Here is a 22,876-nt window from a genome sequence, read left to right as displayed (position 1 = left end):
TTCGATTCCAGGAGCAACTGTGACCTTTTCTCCTTCCTCAATACTTTCGCCTTCAGATGTAATCGGTCCACTTCCCTCGGCCTCTTCAGTTTCAGGAACTGCAGTAGCTTTGTGAACATCTTCGATTTCAGGAGCAAGAGTGGCCTTTTCACCTTCTTCAACCTGTCCACTTCCTTCGACTTCCTCAATTTCTGGAGCTGCAGTAGCTTTGTCAGATGTTTCGATTTCAGGGGCAGTAGTGACCTTTTCGGCCTCCGTAACACTTTCAGTTTCCTTTTCATCTGCATCCTTGGTGGGAGCAGCAGTACCCGATTGTCCTTCAATATCCAAGTCAAGACGTGGAATACCAGTAAATGATGGAACTTCTTCTTCTTCTGGAGCTTGGGTAACCTTTTCAACTTCATCAATAACAGGGGCAGAAGTGACCTCTTCAGGTTCTTCACCAACTGGAGCAGCGGTAGCTTTGTCGGTTTCTTCGGCGATGGCAGCAACAGTTGTTTTCTCAATTTCTTCGACAGTTGGAGTAGCACTAACCTTCTCACCTTCCTTGGCAGTAGGTTCAGCAGTAACCTTTTCTTCGATTTCGTCCAGAGGAGCGGATGTTGTCTTTTCTATACCTTCAGTTCCAGGAGCAGAAGTTTCTTTCTTTTCTTCTTCGGAGGTAGGAACAGCAGGGGCATCAGTACTACTCTCCACATCTTCAACAGCGGGAGATGCTGTTGTTCTTTCCCCTTCTTCTGGACTAGTAGCAGTAGTTGTCTTTTTAATTTCCACCTTTTCTTCTTCTTCGGCAGCAGGAGCGGAAGTAATCTTTTCAATTTCTTCGTCAATAGAAATGGGAGTAACTTTCTCGACTTCCTCGTCAACTGGACCAGTAACATCCTCCCCAAATTCTCCACTAATGGGTTTCTCGGGCTCTTCAGCGGCAGGAGCACTAGTTGTCTTCTCGATTTCATCGCTTGCTGGAAGAATTGTGATATGCTCAACTTCTTTCTCTTCATCGCCAGATACAGGGGTTGAAGTAGTCTTTTCAATTCCACCGACAGCAGGAGCAGAAGTGACTTTCTCGAATTCTTCATCAACAGGAATAGCAGTGGGCTTCTCAGCTTCTCCACCAATAGTCTTTTCGGGTTCTTCAGAAGCTGGAATAGAATGTCCCTCCTCATCGATACTAGGTGCAGTGGTAACCTTTTCAGTTTCTTCAACGCTAGGGGCAATAGTAGCCTTATCGCTTTCTTCATCCACAATAGTAGCAGTGGGTTCTTCAGCTTCTTCGCTAATAGATTCCTCAGGCTCTCCAGTGGCTGGAGTTTTAGTCGTCTTCTCGACTTCTTCGATTGCTGGAACAGTTGTGACACCTTCCTTACCTTCATCGCCAGAAATAGGAGCAACGGTAACCTTTTCAATACCTTCGATACCAGGAGCAGAAGTAACCTCATCGCTTGCCTCTTCAGCGGATGTTGCAGTAGTTTCCTCTGAAATGTCTTCAATTCCAGGAGCTGTTGTTGGTTTCGCTGGTCCCTCAGCAATTGGTGCAGCTGTAGCTGCTTCAATTTCTGTTGTAGGAATCGAAGTAACCTTCTCTGGTATTTCTTCCACTGAGGTAGAGGTGACCTTCTCAGGACCTTCAGAAACAGGGGCGGCTGTAGTCTTTTCAATGTCCCCACCGACGGTAACCGGTTCAGAAACTTCTTCCTTTTCACCTTCATCGAATGCTGGACGAGATGTTGGCTTCTCGACCTCCTCAGAAACTGGAGATACTGTTGCCTTTCCGAAGTCTGAAACTGCTTCTTCTTCAGGTACAGCAGTAACCTTTTCACCTTCATCGAATGCTGGACGAGATGTTGGCTTCTCGACCTCTTCAGAAACTGGTGACACTGTTGTCTTTTCGACGTCTGAAACTGCTTCTTCTTCAGGTACAGCAGTAACCTTTTCACCTTCATCGAATGCTGGACGAGATGTTGGCTTCTCGACCTCCTCAGAAACTGGGGACACTGTTGCCTTTCCGAAGTCTGAAACTGCTTCTTCTTCAGGTACAGCAGTAACCTTTTCACCTTCATCGAATGCTGGACGAGATGTTGGTTTCTCGACCTCCTCAGAAACTGGTGACACTGTTGTCTTTTCGACGCCTGAAACTGCTTCTTCTTCAGGTACAGCAGTAACCTTTTCACCTTCATCGAATGCTGGACGAGATGTTGGCTTCTCGACCTCCTCAGAAACTGGGGACACTGTTGCCTTTCCGAAGTCTGAAACTGCTTCTTCTTCAGGTACAGCAGTAACCTTTTCACCTTCATCGAATGCTGGACGAGATGTTGTCTTCTCGACCTCCTCAGAAACTGGGGACACTGTTGCCTTTTCGACGTCTGAAACTGCTTCTTCTTCGGGTACAGTAGGAACCTTTTCACCTTCGTCGAATGCTGGACGAGATGTTGGCTTCTCAACCTCCTCAGAAACTGGTGACACTGTTGCCTTTTCGACGTCTGAGACTGCTTCTTCTTCAGGTACAGCAGTAACCTTAGCACCTTCCTCAGCAGTTGGAGCAACTGTAGTCCTTTCAATTTCAGTGATTTCAGGAATTTCGTGATCAATAGTGGATTTGTCTTCTTCCACGGTTGGAACACCTTCTTCTTCAGGTTCAGTAGTAACATTCTCAAGAATAGGAGCAACTGTTGTTTTTTCGATTTCAGTGATTTCTGGAGCAATGGTAGCTGTGGCTTCTTCGACAGATGGAACACCTTCTTGTTCAGGCGTAGCAGCAATCTTCTCAACTTCCTCAACAGCTGGAACACCGTGTCCAGCGTCCATGATAGGTGCGACAGTAGTCTTCTGTGCTTCAGTTTCAGTAGCAGGTGCGATAGGTGAAGCTGTAGCTGCCTCGATTTCCTCTCCACTTTCGGTAATCGATGCGGATTCGTCAATTTCTGGAGCAGCTGTACCTTCTACAGTTGGTTCTTCTTCTTCCTTGACATGAGACATTGGCTGCTCAGTAGGAGCAGCAGGTATGTGAATATCTGAGATAGGGGCAACGGTTGGCTGTTCTTCATCTTGTGAAATGGGCGCAGTAGTTGCTGCAGTTTCTTGTGGTTCACAGACGTATACGGGACAGCATTTGGTAGAGCTTGCTTGATCGATAACACACCGGCTAATATCTGCTGGGATATCGCACTCAACCTTCTGGCAAACAACAATGCTGCTAATACATTTGCAAGATATATCACACTCGTCCGCCGTTGGTATGATTGTATTATTTTCGTAAGTTCTGTGCCCGACCAAACAGTCACCCTCTCCTGGTATAACAGCTGGCAATTGCATATCGGGTATTTCCTCTTCTGAACTGGAGATTTCTGTAGATTGTTGTGTTGATACCTCAGCTTCTGCAGACTCAGTTGATTCCTCGCTGCCCTCCTTACTGACTTCGGTGCTTGTGGGTTTCTCTTCGTCCTCTTCTGATACCACAACAATTGGTTGCTTAGTGGTGACTTCTTGTTCTGCAACTTCTGTGGATTCCTCAGCACTTTCTTTCTCAACAACGGGCCGCTGTGTAGTGGATTTCTCTGGCTCCTCTTCTGATACAACAACAATTGGTTGTTTAGTGGTGACTTCTTCTTCTGCAACTTCTGTGGATTCCTCAGAACTTTCTTTCTCAACAACGGGCCGCTGTGTAGTGGATTTCTCTGGCTCCTCTTCAGATACAACAACGATTGGTTGTTTAGTGGTGACTTCTTCTTCTGCAACTTCTGTGGATTCCTCAGAACTTTCTTTCTCAACAACGGGCCGCTGTGTAGTGGTTGGTTTCTCATGTGCTGCAATAGCTTCTTCAGATGTTTCTGTTGATTCCTCACTTTCGACAGTCTCAGCGCTTGTATCTTCAACGAATTCCTTATCAGCTTTCGTTGGCGTGGACACAGTAGTTGGTATTTCAGCGATTGCTGGGTGAACAGTTGTTGCTGCCTCATCGCTAATCGGTTTACCTGTTTCAGTATCAATTCTGTCGGCAAATTCAACTGTTGGCTTATGTTCCACATGAGTACTTGGTATTGTAGTGACCTCTTCCTCAGCTTCTGGCTCAGCAGTAGCCTTTTCATGCTCATCAATATCAATGCCAATACGTTTGGTGCCATCTGGTCCAGGTGTTGTTCCATATGCATGTTCAGCAGCCTCAGTACTTGTCGATTCCTCTTCCGTCTTCTGCTCTTCAATAGCAGCTTCGGTCGCAACTTCAGATTTAACGGTGGTAACACGTTCAATATCCTCAATGCCTTCTTCCTTTTGTGCTTCTTCAGATTCTGCTGTTACCGCTGCTTCGGTGGCACCAATTGCTGCCACATCAGGAGTTGAAGTAGTAACTTGATCGACAGGTTTACCTTCCACTTCTTGTTCGGCTTCGACCTCGGGCTTATCGGTGGACACCTTTTCTTCTTCATCTTCATCAATGTGTTGTTGCAGTTCAATATCCTCGGCTGGAATGGCGCCATGCAGGTCCTTATCGGGGCTGGCAGTAACCGCTTCTTCTTCTTTAGCATACGGTACAGTAGTGATCTCAAAGGCTTCGGTTGTGGCTGAGTCATCTTCGCAGACATAATTGCTTGGGCAGCACTCACCTTCGGCTGGTGGTAATGCATGACAACTCTTGCCATTGCTGGCCAACATTGGCATCTCACACTCTTGTACGGCACAAACAATATCTCCGCGCATACAGTAGCAATGTTCGCAGGCGCTCTTGCCAGTAATGGACGCGCCGTCGGCGTAAATTTCGCCATTGTGTACACAATCGGTGGAGACTGAGGGCGACATGGTGGTTGTGAGTATGAAGCCAGGCGTTGGACGTTCCGTCGTTGTGGTGGATGTGGTCGAAGAATGATCCTCCAATTCCAAAATGTCATTCTCGTGATCTAAGTGTATGAGAAGAGGCGAAAAAGAGTTGCAAATTAATGGGGACTGCAGCGAAATTGCAGTGGTTGTAAAATCCCTGGCAAACTTACCGCAATTGTAACGCACGGGACAGCATGAACCTTTATTGTAGATGGGCGTGCAACCGTCAATATGCAGCGTACATTCCTGCATTAAACACGAAGTGCGATTCTTGATGCAGTAACACAGCTCGCAAGGCTTATTTGGGTTCGATGGTACTTGTGCGCCCTCTGGGTAGAATTTACTGTCGATGCTGCAGCCATATTTCTCGGGAATGCTGAGTTCAGTGCCTGGTTCGGGTGCATGATGCGCAATATCAACTGGTACTGTGTGTGGAGTAGAAGAGATGGCATGTGAGATTTGTATAAAAGTAACGCAGCGTCTAATGAATTGAGCTGCAATGATTAGCGTGGTAACTTACCCTCGGGACATGTGATAATCGGACAGCACTGATCCTCACGCTTCTCCACAATGCAATCGTGACCGATTGGCTTCGTGAACGGGCAGACACGCAGATAACACATGAGCATCTTATTATGGCAGGTACAATTCAGGCAGGGTTCATTCGTCAATATTCTATCGCCTTCATTGTAGTGATTGTAATTGTAATAACAGCCTTCTGCAAATGTGAACAAAAGAGAGAAATTGGAGGTAAATAGATTGTAATGAGATACGTTTGATTCAATATGGTTACATATGTAGATTATTAAAGAGGTTGTGCAAAAATAGTGGAAACGAAAAGAAAATCAAGAAAGTCTCACATTTACTGTCCGCAAATCCATTTGTATATACTATAGTGAGAACCTTAGATAGCCGTGTAAGGACCAAATTCTTATTGGGTATTTGTTTGAGGGTTTCATTGCCTCTGGATACATAAATAGACGATTTGATATCAAATGTATGGGACCATTGGTCGGTCGGTTTTTTGTTTTTTGAGAAAATGCCTTTTTGTAAAAAAAAAAATTATTTTGCTTATTTTTTCGATTAATTACAAGATTTAACATTACTTTAACGAAATCTGTTAATTTTTGTTTAATTTCAGAAAATCTAGTTCAGAGATATAGTGGTCACCGCAAAACGTCTGTTTTGACCGGAGCTCCCAGAGATCAGCTGTAGTTCCGTTTTACTAATACTAAGTCTTAAAAGGATGGGGTCATGTGTAGAAGTTCACGCAAGTGAGGAAAGTTCTCTGATCGCCATTCACTTGGGAGTGGCCAGAAACGATTCTTTTACATATGGCTCAAGCAGCTCACGACTTCCGGTCTTTGGCCAAGTATCCTCTGGGTAGCCTAAGAACATCCGTTTTAAGGCGAGCTAAAGTGAGAAGGCGAAACATCCCCTACATAGGGTTGTGCGCTAGGTTTGGGACCCGCCACGTAAAAAAAAAACACCCAATGAAAACTTCGGCTATAATCGCGTAAGCGGTGTCTACGCCAATTAAGAAGAAGAAGAAGTCTTAAAATACAGTTGAGAGATACCATGTTATGTGTACAAATTTTTGGATCAATAAATATAAAAGTTTTCTCAAAATTTTTTGGTTTTAAAATACACATTTTTTCGACCTTCTAACTGTATAGAACCCTTCCAAAAGACAAATTGACATTTTGTTCTTGATTTACATTTTGTCCTTGATTTTGTTACCTCTTTTGCAGGGATAAGGAATAGGAGTCCACAGTTTTGCTGAACTCTCAAATAAGCTGGTTATTTAATATTTAAGAAACAGCTTTTTTTACCAAATTTATTTCCACGAAAAAGGGGGACATTCGGGACCGTAACATGAATTTTACGATATGTCGAACTTTAAAGGAGTTCAGGTATAGTGCCAAATAGTTGATCAGCGGGAAGACTTTTGTGAGGTATCCTTTATCCGTCGCTTTGGTCAATATTTCAAGCCACGATTCGCCGAGTAGGAGTCACTCACTCTACTCATTTTCTTAATATAAACGGACGAGTGCTTGAGTAGTTTAACAGATAATCCATTGAATGGGGTTTCTGTTGCTTACAGCGGGTTTCTGTACCTCTATGCCTCTATCTCTCTACAACTTGCTCTATTTCTCTCCCTTTCTTCTTTTTTTCTTTTCGGGAATCGCTTGATGTCTAAAAAAATTTTGAAAAGCAATTTTTCTTCAAAAAATTTTAGAATTACTTTCATTTCATTCGACTTAATTAAAAATCACCATAATTTATTATAACTGTCGCTTGCGTGCATGTTTGTATGTGTATTCATAATTACAACTTCATTAAATAACTGAGATTTATTACACTTTCAGCCACAAATAATTCATGTTTCTTGTCTACACTTAATTAATCTGACACATAATGTAATTGTAATTATCTACGCGCGCTACATTAATACAGCAACAACAACAAATACTACAAATGTAATAAATTAATAAGCCATTTGGTCCAACAACACGCGACCACATTAGCGTTAAAGCAAACAAAAAAGACAAAAAACGCTATTTACATACAATAACGAACAGCTGATTAGTGTAAATAACCGCACACACACATAAACATACACATCCACATTACTGTAAACAAAACTTGTGAACAGCCAAATAAATAAGTTGTGTGAGAATAATTTATGATTTATGAAGGCACGTGAGCTCGAATAGTAGAGGAGAGCGGGCATGCTAATTTACAGTTTATTTTCATTTGTCAACAATTAGACAATGAAACAGTGAAATAATGAACAAAAGTGAATTGTCATAACTCACTGACACCAAACAAACATTAAATGGCACTTTAAGTGGCGGCGACGGTGACGGCGGCGAACTCGTGTTTAAACAGATTTGTATCAAATAAAAAACAAAATCTTGCAAGGCAAATGAATAAAAAATTAAACAAAGCGTAGCTATAAATATAGAATAGCGCGCGCTGCAATAAAATGCCATAAAAGTAAACCATAATTTACGAGTTTTGTGCGGGTGGCGGGAGACAAGCGGCGGTGTTAAACAGACAACCAGTAAAAAGTTGTGATTGTGTGTTGATTTTCTCAGCTCGTCTATGCGCTTATGAGCAATTGAATGATTGAATGAACTGAGCTGTCAAATGGTTTGGCGCTTGGCGTTTCCAGGTCATAATGTAGTTCTATATATGTACATATGTTTATATGTATGTGCGGTGCTAAGTTATAGCGATCAGACAAGCTAATGTCATTATTTTTGTGATTTTAGCTGTTGGATTTGGTAAGGTAGGTGTGACTGTCATAAGCAATTTAGACAGTTAATGTATTTACTTTACTTATCTAAATAATTTTTGACAAATTTTGTTTCTGTTTTTTTTTAATTTTTCTGTTTATTTTTTATATTTTTTGTATATATTTTATTTAGTTTTTTATTTTTTTTATTTATTTTTCTTTTTCAATTTTGTTTTCATTTTTTTTAATTCTTAATTTATATTTTTTAATTTAATTTATTATTTTTTAAATTTTTTATATAATTTTCTTTATTTAAATCCTACTATTTCTTTTAGTTTTAATTAATTACTTTATTTATTTATTATTATGTAGTTATAATTTTTTTCTTAATTTTTAATTTTTGTCTTAATTTTGTTTTTTAAATTTATATATATATTTTTTAAAATTTTTTTTGTTATAATTTAAAATTATAATTTTTTTTTAATTTCTTTTTCCATTTAACTACTAAATTGTCTTAATTTTTTGCTTTTTGTATTTTTTATTCAAATTATTTGTAATATTTTTTAATGTTTTTATTCTTTTAATTTTAATTAAGCAATTATTATTTTTTTAATTCCAATTTTTTTAAATTAAATTTATTATTTTTTTAGTTTTATACTTTTTTTATTTTAATATTATTATTATTATACGATTTTAATTTTAATTTATTAAATTCTAATTTTTTTTTTAATATTTTATGTACTTTTTCATTTTAATGTTATTTTTTTTTAATAATTTAATTTATTATCTTTTTAATTTTTATTTTTTTTTTTAATTATTAATTTAAATTATTTTTAGTTATTTTAAATTAATTTTTTTTTAATTTTTGATTTATTTTTATATTTTTTATATTATTTTTTTTAATTATTAATTTAAATTATTTTTATTTATTTTAATTTTAATTTTTTTTTAACTTTCAAGTATTTTTTTTTTATTTCTTTTTATTTTCAATTAATTTTTTTTTTTTATTTTTGATTTATTTTTATATTTTTTACTTATTTATAAATTTCTTTTTCCACTTAACAACTAAATTGTGACTTTGTGCTTTATTTCCTAAGTGGCAATTTAAATCGCGAAATGAGCTGTTAATGTATGTTTAGAGGCGTTTAATGTATTTATAAGTGGCAATCATCATTTGTTATTAACTAAGCGTTTAGTACATATGTTTCAAATTATCATTAGAAACTATTATGAACATGGTTTAAATGCAGTATATAAAAAAATACGAGCTAGGCGTAGATGCATATTGAGTTCAGGACCGTTTGCTGGAAAAAGTGTGAAGGCCCAACCAGAAATTGCTTGGCGTGGGATTATTGCGTATCCAGTTTTAGCCTACGAGTCTTTTCTAGTTCTAAAATAGCTTTTTAAAAATTGTTTGGTGAAATTATTGCAAGTATAACCTATCCTTTAACTTCAGTATAATACATGCCAACTTGTTCACTATAAGATGACCAAAGTGACCGATCAAAATCATGTCCTTATAAGGAAAACATTGTCATTTGACGAGATATCTTTACGAAATTTGACTCAGATTTGACTTGTATCTGCCATAAAAACTGACCAATCAAAGTCAAGAGAAAGATATTCCATAGGAAATGCAGCTGTGAAGAGTATTATAGCTTCGCTGCAGATAACATTACCCTTTTCCTATTTCTAATATTAAATGTGGGTAACTCGGTCAAAGCTTGTTCAATACTTGAGAGTTGTAGCTTTTTTGAACCAGTTTTGAAATTTGCTGCCGCGAATTTTTCTCTAACAATGCTTTGAACTGCCAAATAGCTCGTAATAAAAGATGGTAGTTCCAAGTTATTAAGCGAATTTAATATTTCAAAGCAATCGCTGATTTAGTTTGAGAGGTTTGAAATCAAAGTTTGAAAGACTACTTCGCGGTGTTCATACACAGAACCAACTATATGCTTCAAAACCTTTCAAATAAGCCCAGGTGTATAGCACTTAAAGTTGATCAAAGAGTTTAATCTTGATTTTCAGTAAAAGTCAGTTGAAATAAAGCGATCGGTATTCAAAGTGCTTAAAAACACGAAAACTACTAACGAGGAGAGCAAAAGTTGGTGGTATCGTTTCTGCTATGTGAAAATTAACTATATTTCCTGGAAATTACATAATCTTTGAATATTTATATTTTGGTAGAGATCTTAGCTAAATTATGGTTTTAAACTTGGTTAAGACCTTATTTTATATGAATTTATGAGACATTGGTAAAATGTTTTCCATATTATGGTAAATATTTAGAGTTTATTTGTGAGTTTTTGAATATTAATTCTTATTGCCACGAGTGGTGTCATTAAATTATTTCGTTATTTATTTAAACTTAATTACCTGTGTATTGTTGAATTTCAGTTGCATCTTGTAGGGGAGCTGAAAGAATAAGAAACAAGAAAACATTGATTAGTAAGAATTAAAAAAGGAAAAGTTAATCGATTTTTTTCGAATTATTTATTAATTAGAAATAAATAAATAATACCTCGGTTTTTTTAATAATTTTTTTTTCTTAAAAATAATTTTTAATTTTATTTAATTTTTTTTTATAAATTTAAAACCACAAAAAAATTCTTTAAAAAAATGTTATAAAACGTTATAAATTCATAAAACAAACTTTATTTTTTTATTTTTATATATTTTTTTTTTTATTTTTTATATTTTTTTTTTTTTTTTGTTATAATTATTTTTATATTTTTTATAAATTGTTTTTTTTTTACACTTCTTTGAATATAAAGTTTTTTTTTAATATTTTGTAAGTTGTTTATTTTTATAATCTTTCTTTTGACAAAAGTTATAGTTAATACATATGTATATTTTTTCATATTTTTTTTTTAATACCTTACAAAGTTACTGCCATGCACTTAAAACTGTTTTCCATTTCCCTAAATATGCCATAAAAATGCAAGTGTGTTACATTTACAACACTAACAGCAAACACAACAATGGCACACGAATAAACAACGCAGACAATGCGAATGAGATTGGCAAAGAAAACTGTAAAATTGCGGAAAGTTGACGCTACAAATAAAAAAAATGGCAATAAAGATACGAAAAAATGTGCAGAAACACACACAAAGACACATTGCAAATACACACACGCACACATATTTTACGTACACACACACATATTACACATACACATAGCGCATAAGAGCTAAATAACAACAACAGAATGGCAAGTGACTAGCCGCACAGCAATCCAGTTAACTTTGGCAACATGTCATTATCACGTAATAACTGCAACATGCTACAACAAAAGCAAAAACAATTACAATGCAGCGGCAAAAGTGGCAAGCAGTTGCAGACGCGATTCACAAACAACAACAAACACGAAGTTTCTTATTTTTATTTATTTTTCTTTCGTTTTTGCAACAAAAGTGCCAACAACAACACTGCTGTGTAAAAAGAATGCAACAAATTTCAACAGCAAATGTTACTTCACTTCATCAAATAATGTCGGCTTGTTGTTATTGTAGCGCAGTTAATCGTTACATGCAGCAGCGCGCATCAAGGCTATGCATGTGTGTGTGTGTGCATAATGAACTTGTAGAATGTGAACTTGCAACAATGCAAAGGCCGACAATTTGAATGCGCGCCACAGCAGCCACACCAATTTGTGTGTGTGTGTGTGTGAGTGAGTGTGTCTGGCTGCCTCGTTGTTGTTTGGCAACACATGCATGTAAGATTGCCGCTAACAAATTGTTATGCGCTGACAGATTGTGTCAAGCTGCTATGGCTTGCAACAACTTATTCGCCGGTTGCTTGTTTGCTGCAGGAAGAAAGCATTGTTGTAATTTAGAGACACGTTGTTGAAGTGCCGTTTGAAGTTATTAATAATTTTATCATATTATATTTAATTTACTTTAATTATTTTCACATTTTTCATTGATATTTTGTAATATTTTAAGAAGCTCGCAGAGAGTGTCAGAAAATTTTCGCACAGAACATTAAACAAGCTGCTGAGCGTGGCGTAGACGGACATTTAGAGAATATGCTTGCACATAAAATACACGTAATATGTACGTTTAAGGTGCCAATGGCGGCTAACAGCTTCTGCGACAGCCAGTTTGAAGTAGGTTCGTGGCTTAAGTCTTTCATTTTTTGCTTTTGATAGCCGGATGGTCACAATTTTTCAAGCGTCAACAATGTTTGTTGTTATTTCTGTAAAGTTTTCTCCTTTTTTTTTTTTTAAGAAATGACTGAGTAGGCCAATATTTTTTTATTTAAAAATAAAATTTTTTATTTAAAAATAAAAAAATCTAAAATTAAAAATCAAAGCTATTTTTCTGCATTGAAAAATATTTCCCATTTCACTAGCCAACTAGCATATATTTGATATTATGTTTTTTTCTTTTACAAATGTCCAAATAACTGATGATACTCTTCCTAACCTACATATATAAATTGCGCTGTGTTCAACTTTGCGCTAATAGAAGACCCAATAACCAACTGACTTGTTTGACTTGAAATGTGAGGCTATTAAATATATAAATATATTTTCACACATAACTATACATGTGTGTGTGTTTTTATATTTGCATGCATTTGTGTATGCTGCACTTAACCACATAATTTTGTATGCACAGGAAACAGCTCACTGACTGGCCACGCACATTAAGTCACTTCATACAGATCAAACGATTTGCAAGCTGTGCAACGAAAATTGCATTATGCATGCATTGGCTTATATATGTCCGATAAAATTATATATTATAGCATAGTAAATTGTCTGAAACTACACCGACGAGCAGAAGCGGGCACACTTGTGCATATAAAGATTTGTAAGTGTATGTGGTAAAAAAAAGAAGCGCAGAAGTTGCTTGAAAGAGACAAGATGTGAAGGAAATTTTATGCTAAAAATAATGCAAAAAGTGTTAAATAAAATATGTAATAAGCATATATTGAAATTGCAGCAACTAAACTAACAGCGTTTGTTAGCAGAGCCTGTACATAGCAGATATGAGTTGACTGTTAGCCTCGACTGACTGCTGATGGCATGAGAGGATGGTTTATAAGTGCTTAGACCAATATATTTTTAAATATACAGACATATATATTTATTATTATACGTGTGTGTGTGTGTTTGTATGTAATTTATTCCGCATATGAATTCTTGGTAGAGAACTTGCCACGCCGACCAATAACAAGTATAAAGATCGTATCTTATGGTAAAAATTGCAATGAAGAGACTGTCAGGCATCAGAAATGCACATACACACATATACTATATACATATATAAATGGTATATGTACATCTTTATACAGATACAAATATATACATGGCAGAAGGCATAAAACTGTGGCAGCAATAATTGCATGAAATAGAGTAGACGAGAGTAAAAATTTGCAACAGCCAAACAAACAACAACAACAAAGTATATAACAGCACAAATAATTGAAAAATATAAGTAGCACTGATAACATATTGGAAAGAACAAGAGCAAGTGCAATTACAAAAACGGAGTTGCGAGTAATTTGTTGTTATTATTTCTTATGAGTCAAAAGGCATTGAATACATATAGACACACAGACATAAATAGTAATGTGAAATATCAAGCTGTTACTTAAAACATTGGATTAAATTGAATTTTTATATATTTAATATGTTTACAACAACAAAAAACCAACAAGCCGCTAAACTTTTATGCTGATGTGAAGAGTTTGAGGGTAATTAAAAAATATTTAGTTAAAAATTAAAAATTCAAATGATTGGCAATAAAAATTAAAAAAAAAAATATTTTCAAAAAAGTTGTTAGGGAACATTTTTTTTGTTTTTCAAACACAAACGCATAAAAAAGTAGTATTTTCAAAAGCGTTTTTTTATTTTAATTTTCTCTAGAAATAAGATTGACGGGATTTCTTGTTTTTCATTTCGGTTTTTGAATTTTTTTTGGAATTTTCAAAGCGTTATTTCGAATTAAAATTTTTATTTGTTTTTTCTATTCGCTGTTAGGGATTATTATTCTTTTTTTCCTAATTTTTATTTTCAATTAAAATTTTCGAAAATTTCAAATTTAAAGCCTTAAAAGCTTCAAGTGCATATAAATTACCCTTAGTAGTAGCAACCCTCCATTATGCCGCACTATTTACGGAAAGTTTCGCGGAAAACGGAAGGCGCCGCTTGGCATACACTACACACTAAAAGTGATGCGCCGCAACCAAACGAAAGATAATCAGGCTGGGAACTCAAAGAAGACCAAGAATCCATATGCAGTCGACATGAGATGCGCGCTATGCACGCTCGAAATAATGATACACCAAAGCTGCATACAACAATAACAATAATAGCAAGCAACACATTGAATTGCGCCACGCTGATGGCAGACAAACGAAATTCAGGCGAAATATTTGCTGTTGCTGTCAACACAAGCGGCTGCCATGGTTGAATTACCTGTCGCATGCACACACACACTCATGCAACATGCATATAAACAATAGATGGAGCGCACGAATGCGAATATGATTGCACTACATCTTAATTTGATGCCATTAAAATTTATAATATGTATTTATACAGAAGATTCTTGGCGAAAGTTCAAGCGGCAGCAGCAAAGCAACAGCAACAAAGTAACTTGACATGCAACGACGATGCCGTGGCATGCACACACAAAATTAATTCTGAGTAAATAAATAATTCGCATAAATGCATATATGTATGTATGTGTGGCAGGCAGATCTCGGCACAAACAAGCGCGAAACAAAAATCAAGGAAAATGAGAAAAATGCATACAAAATATGAGGCAAGTTGCCTTTGAGCCACCCCACAATGATTTGTGGCAGAGTGCAGCGCTATTAACTTTGGTTGGTAAAGCAACGATGCACACACATAAACACACGCGCATATATGTATGTATGCATACAAATACACATTTATATATGTATATTTATATTCACATGAATCCATTCTTGCCAGCAACTTGTACGTCTATGACTTTCGGGCATACTTGTAATTTGCCAGTCAGTTGTGTCTACCGCAGCCATCTTCCGCCAAGTCGGCTGCAGCGCGACTCCAACCGCCACTAGCCGCTTAACTGCTGCTTTAGAAACAATACCTCCGACCAGCAGTGGCTTCCCAACGCATCCAAGCGTGAGCCATAACCACCACAATGCAGCCGTCAGCGGTGCTTACAGCAACAGCAACAACAAATAACTCTAACATTGCAGATAATAGCAATTATAATAAGCAAAAGTAAAAGAAGCATAGCACAGCGTAGTCAAGAACAGTAGGTGGAGTTGTGCAGTAGCATGCAATAAAACCCATCATCATGCCATCAGCGGCGCATCATCGGGCAAAATGTGGTGGCAGCGGTGTGGCAGCGTTGATATCAACTTGACTTTTGTTTGTATGTTGCGATGTAAACTTACACGCCCATTAATATGTAACTGGTTAAAGTGAAGTTAAAGTGGAAATTTATATATATTTGAAGCGTTGCACTGCAACTTGCCTCATTCCCAGCATAAGTTGCATGGCATTTGTAATACATATATTTAACTTTAATATGTTAATATATTTGCGTTGAAATAATATGCGTTCTCAGTAGTAATCTCATTTTTTTATTTGCGATATATAGTACAGAATCAGTACCGTGTATTCCATATAACTATATGCTGTTCTTAAAATAATTTATGTTATAATTTAGTAAGTGAAAATACTCTTTATGTTGCAAAAGTATTTTTAAAAAATTTGTATAAGCACAAAATATATAATTTTGACCTTAATATTGTGCTAGAAAAAAAAAATTGTTGCTTTACTCACAGTAATATTCATTATTAAGTCGGAAAAACACATTTTTCTTCAACTTTTTTTGATGAGACATTTTATTTGATAAATATATAAAGAAAATGTTAATATACAGAATTTAATATACATAGTTTAATATTCCGTAATTTATTCTGAAAATATTTGGATTCACTCCATGCCGTTGCCGATATCCAGAATGGCCTCCGAAAAGTCATGTCTGGGGTGAGAAATATTTCTCGGCTTAAAATAATAGTAAATCTAAATACCAAAAAAAAATTATTACTTTAAATGAAAACAGGTAAAGATCGGGATACAAATAAGAACTAAGATTTTTGACAAAAAATGGCAGCTCCTAAAAAAATCGTGTTTGGCAAAACAGCTATACTTTTAAGTGCCTTAGAAAACGAAATTATTAACAAAAATTTTACTCTTTCGATCATTATGTATCTAAAAGTTTTAACTCGAACGGTTTAAGCGTCTCAGAGAAAACGGCCATCGACTCGGAAAACCGAGTTTCAAAACAACATGTTTAAAGTTTTGGGAGCTGGTTACAGTAGGATACAATATTTTTACAAATAAGCTCACATCTCTGAAAATATTTGCCGGATCAACTTCAAATTTTCAAAGAATATTTTCAAATATTTTTATCTTCAATATATCTTCGATATACATTAGGACGGGTAAAATAAAGAAGCATTTTTCCCTCTTGGTACTCTAAAAAATAAGTTCTCAGACAGTTCTCAAAAAAAGTCTCCAAGTATGAGCTCTTAGTTGTACCGGGAAGGTACTCGGCCTTACAGTTTTCTATTTTTTTCTTATTATCAAATAGAAAACTTCAAATCCTGCTTCCAACTACTTAAAAAAATATCTCCTTTCCCGCTTGGATTTTGTAGGAAATTGAAAGCTCTACAAAAACGTCTCCTATGATTTTTTTCATAAACCTAACCGAGGAGAAAGATCTCCACTCCATTGAAAAGACCAAGTGGAGAAGGATCTGGCTTCATTTGGAATCTCCAAACGGTGTCTACGCCAGTAAAGAAAAAGAAGAATCATTCCAACTTTTTTTTACAGTTAGCTCTATGAACACTTAATCCAATCTCCAAATATGAACCAACAGCAGTCGAAATGCGCCACAGAGGCAATTAATATATACGTAACTAACTCGATTTATGATCCAGCAAGGAAGACGAAGTGTTCAGAATGTCAATATTACAACAACAATAAATACATTTTAATTTTTCTCATCTTTCAACTCTAAGCTTCATCATATTTCGAAAATTTCCTTCATTAATTCCTCCACCTTTAAGTAACATCAGTTGTTTAACTTGGTTGAGACTTCCAGTGATAAAATAGAGCTGAACGAAAAACAACAACGCAGCATGCTGATTAATTGCACAGCAACAAATTGGCGCCAGCAGCTGCTTTGGCTCACTTCATTACTATTAATATTATTGTTGTTGGTTTTGCTTCCGCGCGCGTCATGCAGCATTGACTTACCGCCAATGTGAGCGTGAGTGCAACACCAGCAGCAAATGAAGCGTATTATACGCCAACAAATTACCGTTAGCGGTGCACATTGTCGCCATCAAGCGTCAATGCCAATGTCATTGCCAACTAGCAGCGAGTCACAAACCCACACACACGCAAACCGCTGAGTGCTGCAATGCGGCAACACAGTGTGCCGTTTTTGTTTGTTATTTGTGTTTAGCTTGTTGTTGCTGTCGCACAGCATTGAATCGGTCATTTGTCAACGCTTGAGTGCACAGCGCCAAGCGAGTCGTCAAACGAGCAGTAGCAACAACAACGCGACTGTGGCCAATTTCATTGTTGTTTATTGCCGCTTCATTATGAGCTAGTTGCTGGCGGCTGGTGTTGCGGTTGTTGTTGGTTTTCTTGTTTTTGCTGTTGTTGCCGTGTTTGCTGCTGTGCGCGTGGCAGTTAATCAAATGGAGCGTAAAGTCGCCTGCATTTTTTGCTACAACGGCCACGCAGTTGAATTTATTTATTTTTTTTTTGCCATAATGTTGCCACAATTAGTAATGGGTGCTGTTGCTGCTGCAGCGCCCGCTGTTGTGGGCATCATTTGCGAAAATGTCACTTGCGCACGCGCAGCCATTCATTATGCGGCCAGCGCGTGCCTGTGTGCCGCAATAAATTTGCCACAGCGCCGGTTGTTGTTGTTGCTATTGTAGTTGTTGTTAGGCGGAAATGCTTCTGACATTTTTAAAATTAGTTGCGTGCTGCATTTCGGCACTTTGCTGTGGTCAACAGCATCAAACGTGCCACAAAGTGGATGGCAACACATGCAACGGCTGTTAATTAACTTGCAACAGCTATGTTGCAATGTTGCAAAGTGTTATTTAATTTTAAAGGTAATCAACAGCGCGAATAGCGCAACAACAACAGTAAAATGCGTATCTGCAACATGCAACAAGAACTTGAATATGTGCAACATGCAACAACATACCGCGCGTGCGACTCGCCACACTAATCGTTAATAAAAAAGCGCAATGCAATCAGTGCAACAATTTGTTGCGCGAAATAAATTGCGCTTTCGTGCCTGCGCTCAAAGTGGCAGCTTAAACAGGTTGCCAATTGGCGCGTCGCTATTACCATGGTTAGCGGTTGAGTTATTGCCGCTTCATGCCTGCACAGTTGTTGCTGCTGTGTCATTGATACGACGACGGCGGCGCTAATCACAAAGCTGTTGACACCACCACAACGCGACACCGACGTTCGGCTTTTCGGCACCAACTCGTTTATGCCGTTGTTTCTATTTATTTTTACAGATTCTATTTTAATTCAATTATAAGTTTATTTTAGTCTATTCTCTTTATTGCCGCTGTAATGCATACAATGTTATCAATAACAGCTAACGGACGCAATGCGATCATTTACGCCGCGCGATCAGCACAGACCAGTACACGCATGCGACGACTGTTCATTTTCCGCGTTCGTTTCGCCCACAGCTGGCGTTTGTAGTTCCAAGGTAAATTTGTGTTGATAAATTGAAATAGATTAATGCGTGTTTAAAAATAGATCTTGCAAAACAAGCAAAAAAAAAAATTATTAGATCAGCACACTTTTAATGATCTGATAATGATCTATGATGCTGGAAAACAGCAACTTTGCATGCGTTGAAGCGCAAAGTTACGGAAGTCAATGGCTAAAGATCGCTAATTAACTTATGGATGCACTAGATAAATACGCAATAATATTAAGAAAATATTGAAGATCACAATCGCCTGCAAGATTGATGTTTTTTGGATTAGATTATACTACAAAATCTAATCCAAAAAACATCAATTTGGCAGGCCATCGTGATCTTCAAGCCAAGGTTGATCTCATTTATAACTAAAATTTGGCAATCGCTGCTTTGTAGAAATACAATTCATTGACATTTGCTTTTATGAGGCCACAAGATCAATACAGTTCTCATGAAAGTGGGGTCTACATAATCGGAATTTCTCACAATTATTTGCGGAAAAGTTCTCTTTCAGCTTGTTTTTCAATTACAAGATCACTATTTGATTCGGTTAGTTTGTATTGGAGATATATGCAATAGCAGTCCGATTTGAACAATTTGTTCGGAGGATTTCGGCGTTACTTTGGATAATAATGCGCCTCCATTTTCATGCAGATATCTCGACAAATAAAAAGGTTTCCCGGATTTGGTTTCATAAATTTAAAAGTTTTCTCAGAAAAAATTTGGAAAAGTTGTTTTTTTCGGCATTCTAACTGTATATTACCCTTTAAGGTTTACTTTTACATAAATATTGTATTGTGGTCTCAAAAATTATCATTGTAGAAGCTTAAAGGGCTACATATGATTGTTGTTGGCTGAGTTATATTTTGCATTTTGCCAGTGTCAAACTCCTCTATCAGGACTAAGAGGTGCATTAATCGAGCTAGACGGTTTCATCACACTTTGAACTTACTGTTTCAGAGATTTTCAAAAAAAATTGTAAAAATGGCACTAAATTATATATTAAGACTAAAGTTCCATAAGACTAAGTAAAATGTATTTGTTGAGCGTTTTAATTGTTATAAATAATTAAAAGCACTAAAATTAGAATTTTTCATTATTTTTGAACTAATTCTTAACTATCGGTTATCCTACTAAAGAACAATGACCTTCCAAATATACAACATACATATCGCCACCTAAAATTCGAAACATTTTATCACCGAAAAATCAAAATCAGTTTTTTTTTTGCTTAAGATTCACTAAATAATATTTCTAATATGTATGCATTAAATTTTAAGCTGCCGCTTTGAAATATAACCAATAGATAACCCATTATGATAACCAATATAACCAATTATAATAACCATTTCATAACCAAAACTCAAATTTTGTTTCAATATGAGTGGTTTCTGTTAAATCGTTTTTCCTTCGCCTGTAAAGTCATGAAAAGTGATGTTATGTTATTTCTCTTTTTGGGTTACGATATACATACATACATACATATAGTATACTAGAGAGAGCTATAATTGCACATAACTCTTACAAAGCTGCATTTCCTTTAAGGCAGTCGCTTAAGTGAATTGTTGTCATTGTTTTCATATCAATTTGATGGTGTTTGCTATTTTTGGGTTCCCCAACAAAGTAAATACAAACATACATACCTACACAGCCTGCCAACCAAACAAGCTAAGGGAGTGGAGTTCAATCAACTCGTTGGGAAAACAAGAAATATGAGCAGAAGAAGAAGTAGCAACAGCAACGGAAAGTAGAAACAACGGTTGCCACGGCCGATGAACGGTAGAATCTTGAAATTGCACGCCTGCGCAAGTGCGTATGTATGCAGGCGCTGTGGCCGCAGACTCGTACGCGGTGCCGTTTTGGTCTGGCACCTTCACGCATCGCCTGGCAATTGCCACTCACGGCGCACATACATTTCTATACATACATACGTATATATGTAAGTATATAGATATGAACATAAATAAAAACATACAAATATGCATGAATAGATACATAAATACGCACATATACATACATACATACAAGCGCATCGTGCAATTCTCCAACTGGCTGCCCAGGTCAAATTGCCACAGGCTGCATTCTATTGCTATTGCTGTTGCTGTGTGTTTGCTGCTGTGATAGTTATTTTTGTTGTTGTTGTTGCGTTTAGTGCGCTTCGGCCAGCATTTTATAATTATCACATTGCTGATCTGGTCAGCAGCAACACCAAGAGCAACACAGATCGTGCGCTACGCAACGCGACGAGCAATGAACGGCCAGTAAAGTGTTTGTGTTGTTGTTCTACACTCTTGCCAGCTCTTGGTGGCGTTTCGATCGCTATGTATGTATGTATGTGTGTGACTTTTATGGTTTAGTTCTGCGCTTTGTTTTGATTTTTTGTTTGCGGAAGCGTCTTTGCTGCTTTCGCACGCAATGTCTACAACAACAACATACCAACAACAACAACAAACATGAGCAGCGGTTATAGCAATTGCGCAACAATATTAATTTACCTACAATAACAAGAAAAAAGCAGCAACAGAAGACACTGAAAACCTGTGTTTTGGCCTGGTCCATTGCCACCCAACTGAAGAACAACTGCTCGCCAAGTAAAACGAGTCGACGTGTAGCGTATATATGTATGTATGTATATGTATATGCTAAGGATGTATGTACATATATATACATATATATATTCATGTATGTTTGTCTGTATGTGCACGTTTTTACTGCAGCGGCATTTGATCATTAAGGAGTCAGCAAGATTGCATAAATTTGTTAAACCAGCAGGCATGAACACTTGCCAATAATAGTATGTGTGTATGTTTGTGCCTGCGCGGCAAGTAGGCGCACATTTATGCGTTGATATGCTTACAATTATTTCAATGGCGTGTTAGCTATGTCAAGATAAAGGAAAATGGCCAGAATGGATTATCGCATACGCGATTTCCTGCTTGAGATTATTGTGTAGCTAATGGGATATTTGCAAGTCTTTTGCCTACCGATCGCTGGCGTACGGCCATTGTGGATAAATGCAGATAAGCGCAGGAAAACGGTGTAATTGAGCCTTGCGCAAGAACGCTTGCATACAACTAATGGTTTATGAGGGAGAGCATACAAATTTCAGGGAGTTAGATAGGGAAAATAAAAAAATACACCGCCAATGGTGTGTGTCTTGGATAAGAAACACTCAGTTGTAGGCAGTAAATAATATTAAGCAATTTTTCTTGCTTGAAGATACGAAATATTTGCATGTTGCATATTTTTATTGCGAAATTTGCTAGTTTGATTTATATTTAACGCATCAGGTGCGAGTCTTTGCTAATAACGATAACACGTGCGCCTAATGGTAGGCAATGTTTTATTTTTAAAATGGTTTTTGCTTATTTTTGCACAGCTCTGACAAATATCAAATGAAATTTTCTATCACAAGTCTGAGTCTTTGACTATATACATATGAGCTCCGCGCCTAATTGTAGGCAACATATTATTTTTAAACCAAAATTGTCGTTGACAAAAACAGAGAGACAACTTTCTAACTATACAGACGGTTGTGAAAAGGCTTAGAAAAGCTATATAGACAAAAAATAAAAAAAAATTGTTTCATTAATTAGCAGAAACCACGTAGGCTTTTCTTAAACCCTTAATAAGGTCAATTCTAGGTACTCCATTAGACTCTTCAGCAAACAACTATCGCTCTTAAAATAAATGTGCTCTCATTAAGACAAATTGACAGCATTATTGACAGCACAATTGCAACACAATTAAGTTACAAAAATCTCTTCCGCGCTTGCTACCTTCAACTGCCATCCTCACTGCAACACGTAGCTACTTGCCACACTTGGACAAATGTTTGCAATGATCCCGTTGTGCTGCATATTTCACTCCATTATATAAGTATGTTCGGAATGGACTAATCTAGACATTAGCCAACAGCCCAGCGGCTGTCATGTCTTAGAAATTGTTCTAATCAAATTCACTGTTGCACCAACGTCATTAAATCCACAAGGAAAGGTATTAAAATGTTACGTGTATCTTCAACAACAACAAAAGTAAAAATTCCAGAACGAAGGAA

At 36.8% G+C, this 22,876-nt stretch overlaps 1 protein-coding gene across 1 annotated transcript in view; it reads right to left on the bottom strand.

Annotated features, from left to right (window-relative positions):
• LOC105223667 (microtubule-associated protein futsch) overlaps positions 1 to 22,876 on the bottom strand; it is a 116,290-nt gene that overhangs the window by 6,740 nt on the left and 86,674 nt on the right. The window contains exons 3-8 of the mRNA XM_049447229.1: positions 10,430 to 10,468; positions 5,333 to 5,530; positions 4,983 to 5,237; positions 2,406 to 4,892; positions 2,172 to 2,288; positions 25 to 2,054 (exon numbers count right to left, since the gene is read on the bottom strand). Coding sequence (XP_049303186.1) covers positions 25 to 2,054; positions 2,172 to 2,288; positions 2,406 to 4,892; positions 4,983 to 5,237; positions 5,333 to 5,530; positions 10,430 to 10,468 — 5,126 coding nt within the window. The remainder of the gene's footprint in view (positions 1 to 24; positions 2,055 to 2,171; positions 2,289 to 2,405; positions 4,893 to 4,982; positions 5,238 to 5,332; positions 5,531 to 10,429; positions 10,469 to 22,876) is intronic.

The sequence above is a fragment of the Bactrocera dorsalis genome, chromosome 2 (assembly GCF_023373825.1).
Source record: "Bactrocera dorsalis isolate Fly_Bdor chromosome 2, ASM2337382v1, whole genome shotgun sequence".
NCBI lineage: Eukaryota > Metazoa > Arthropoda > Insecta > Diptera > Tephritidae > Bactrocera > Bactrocera dorsalis.
Note: the sequence above shows the minus strand (reverse complement) of the source record. Positions and strands in the feature narration are given on the sequence as shown.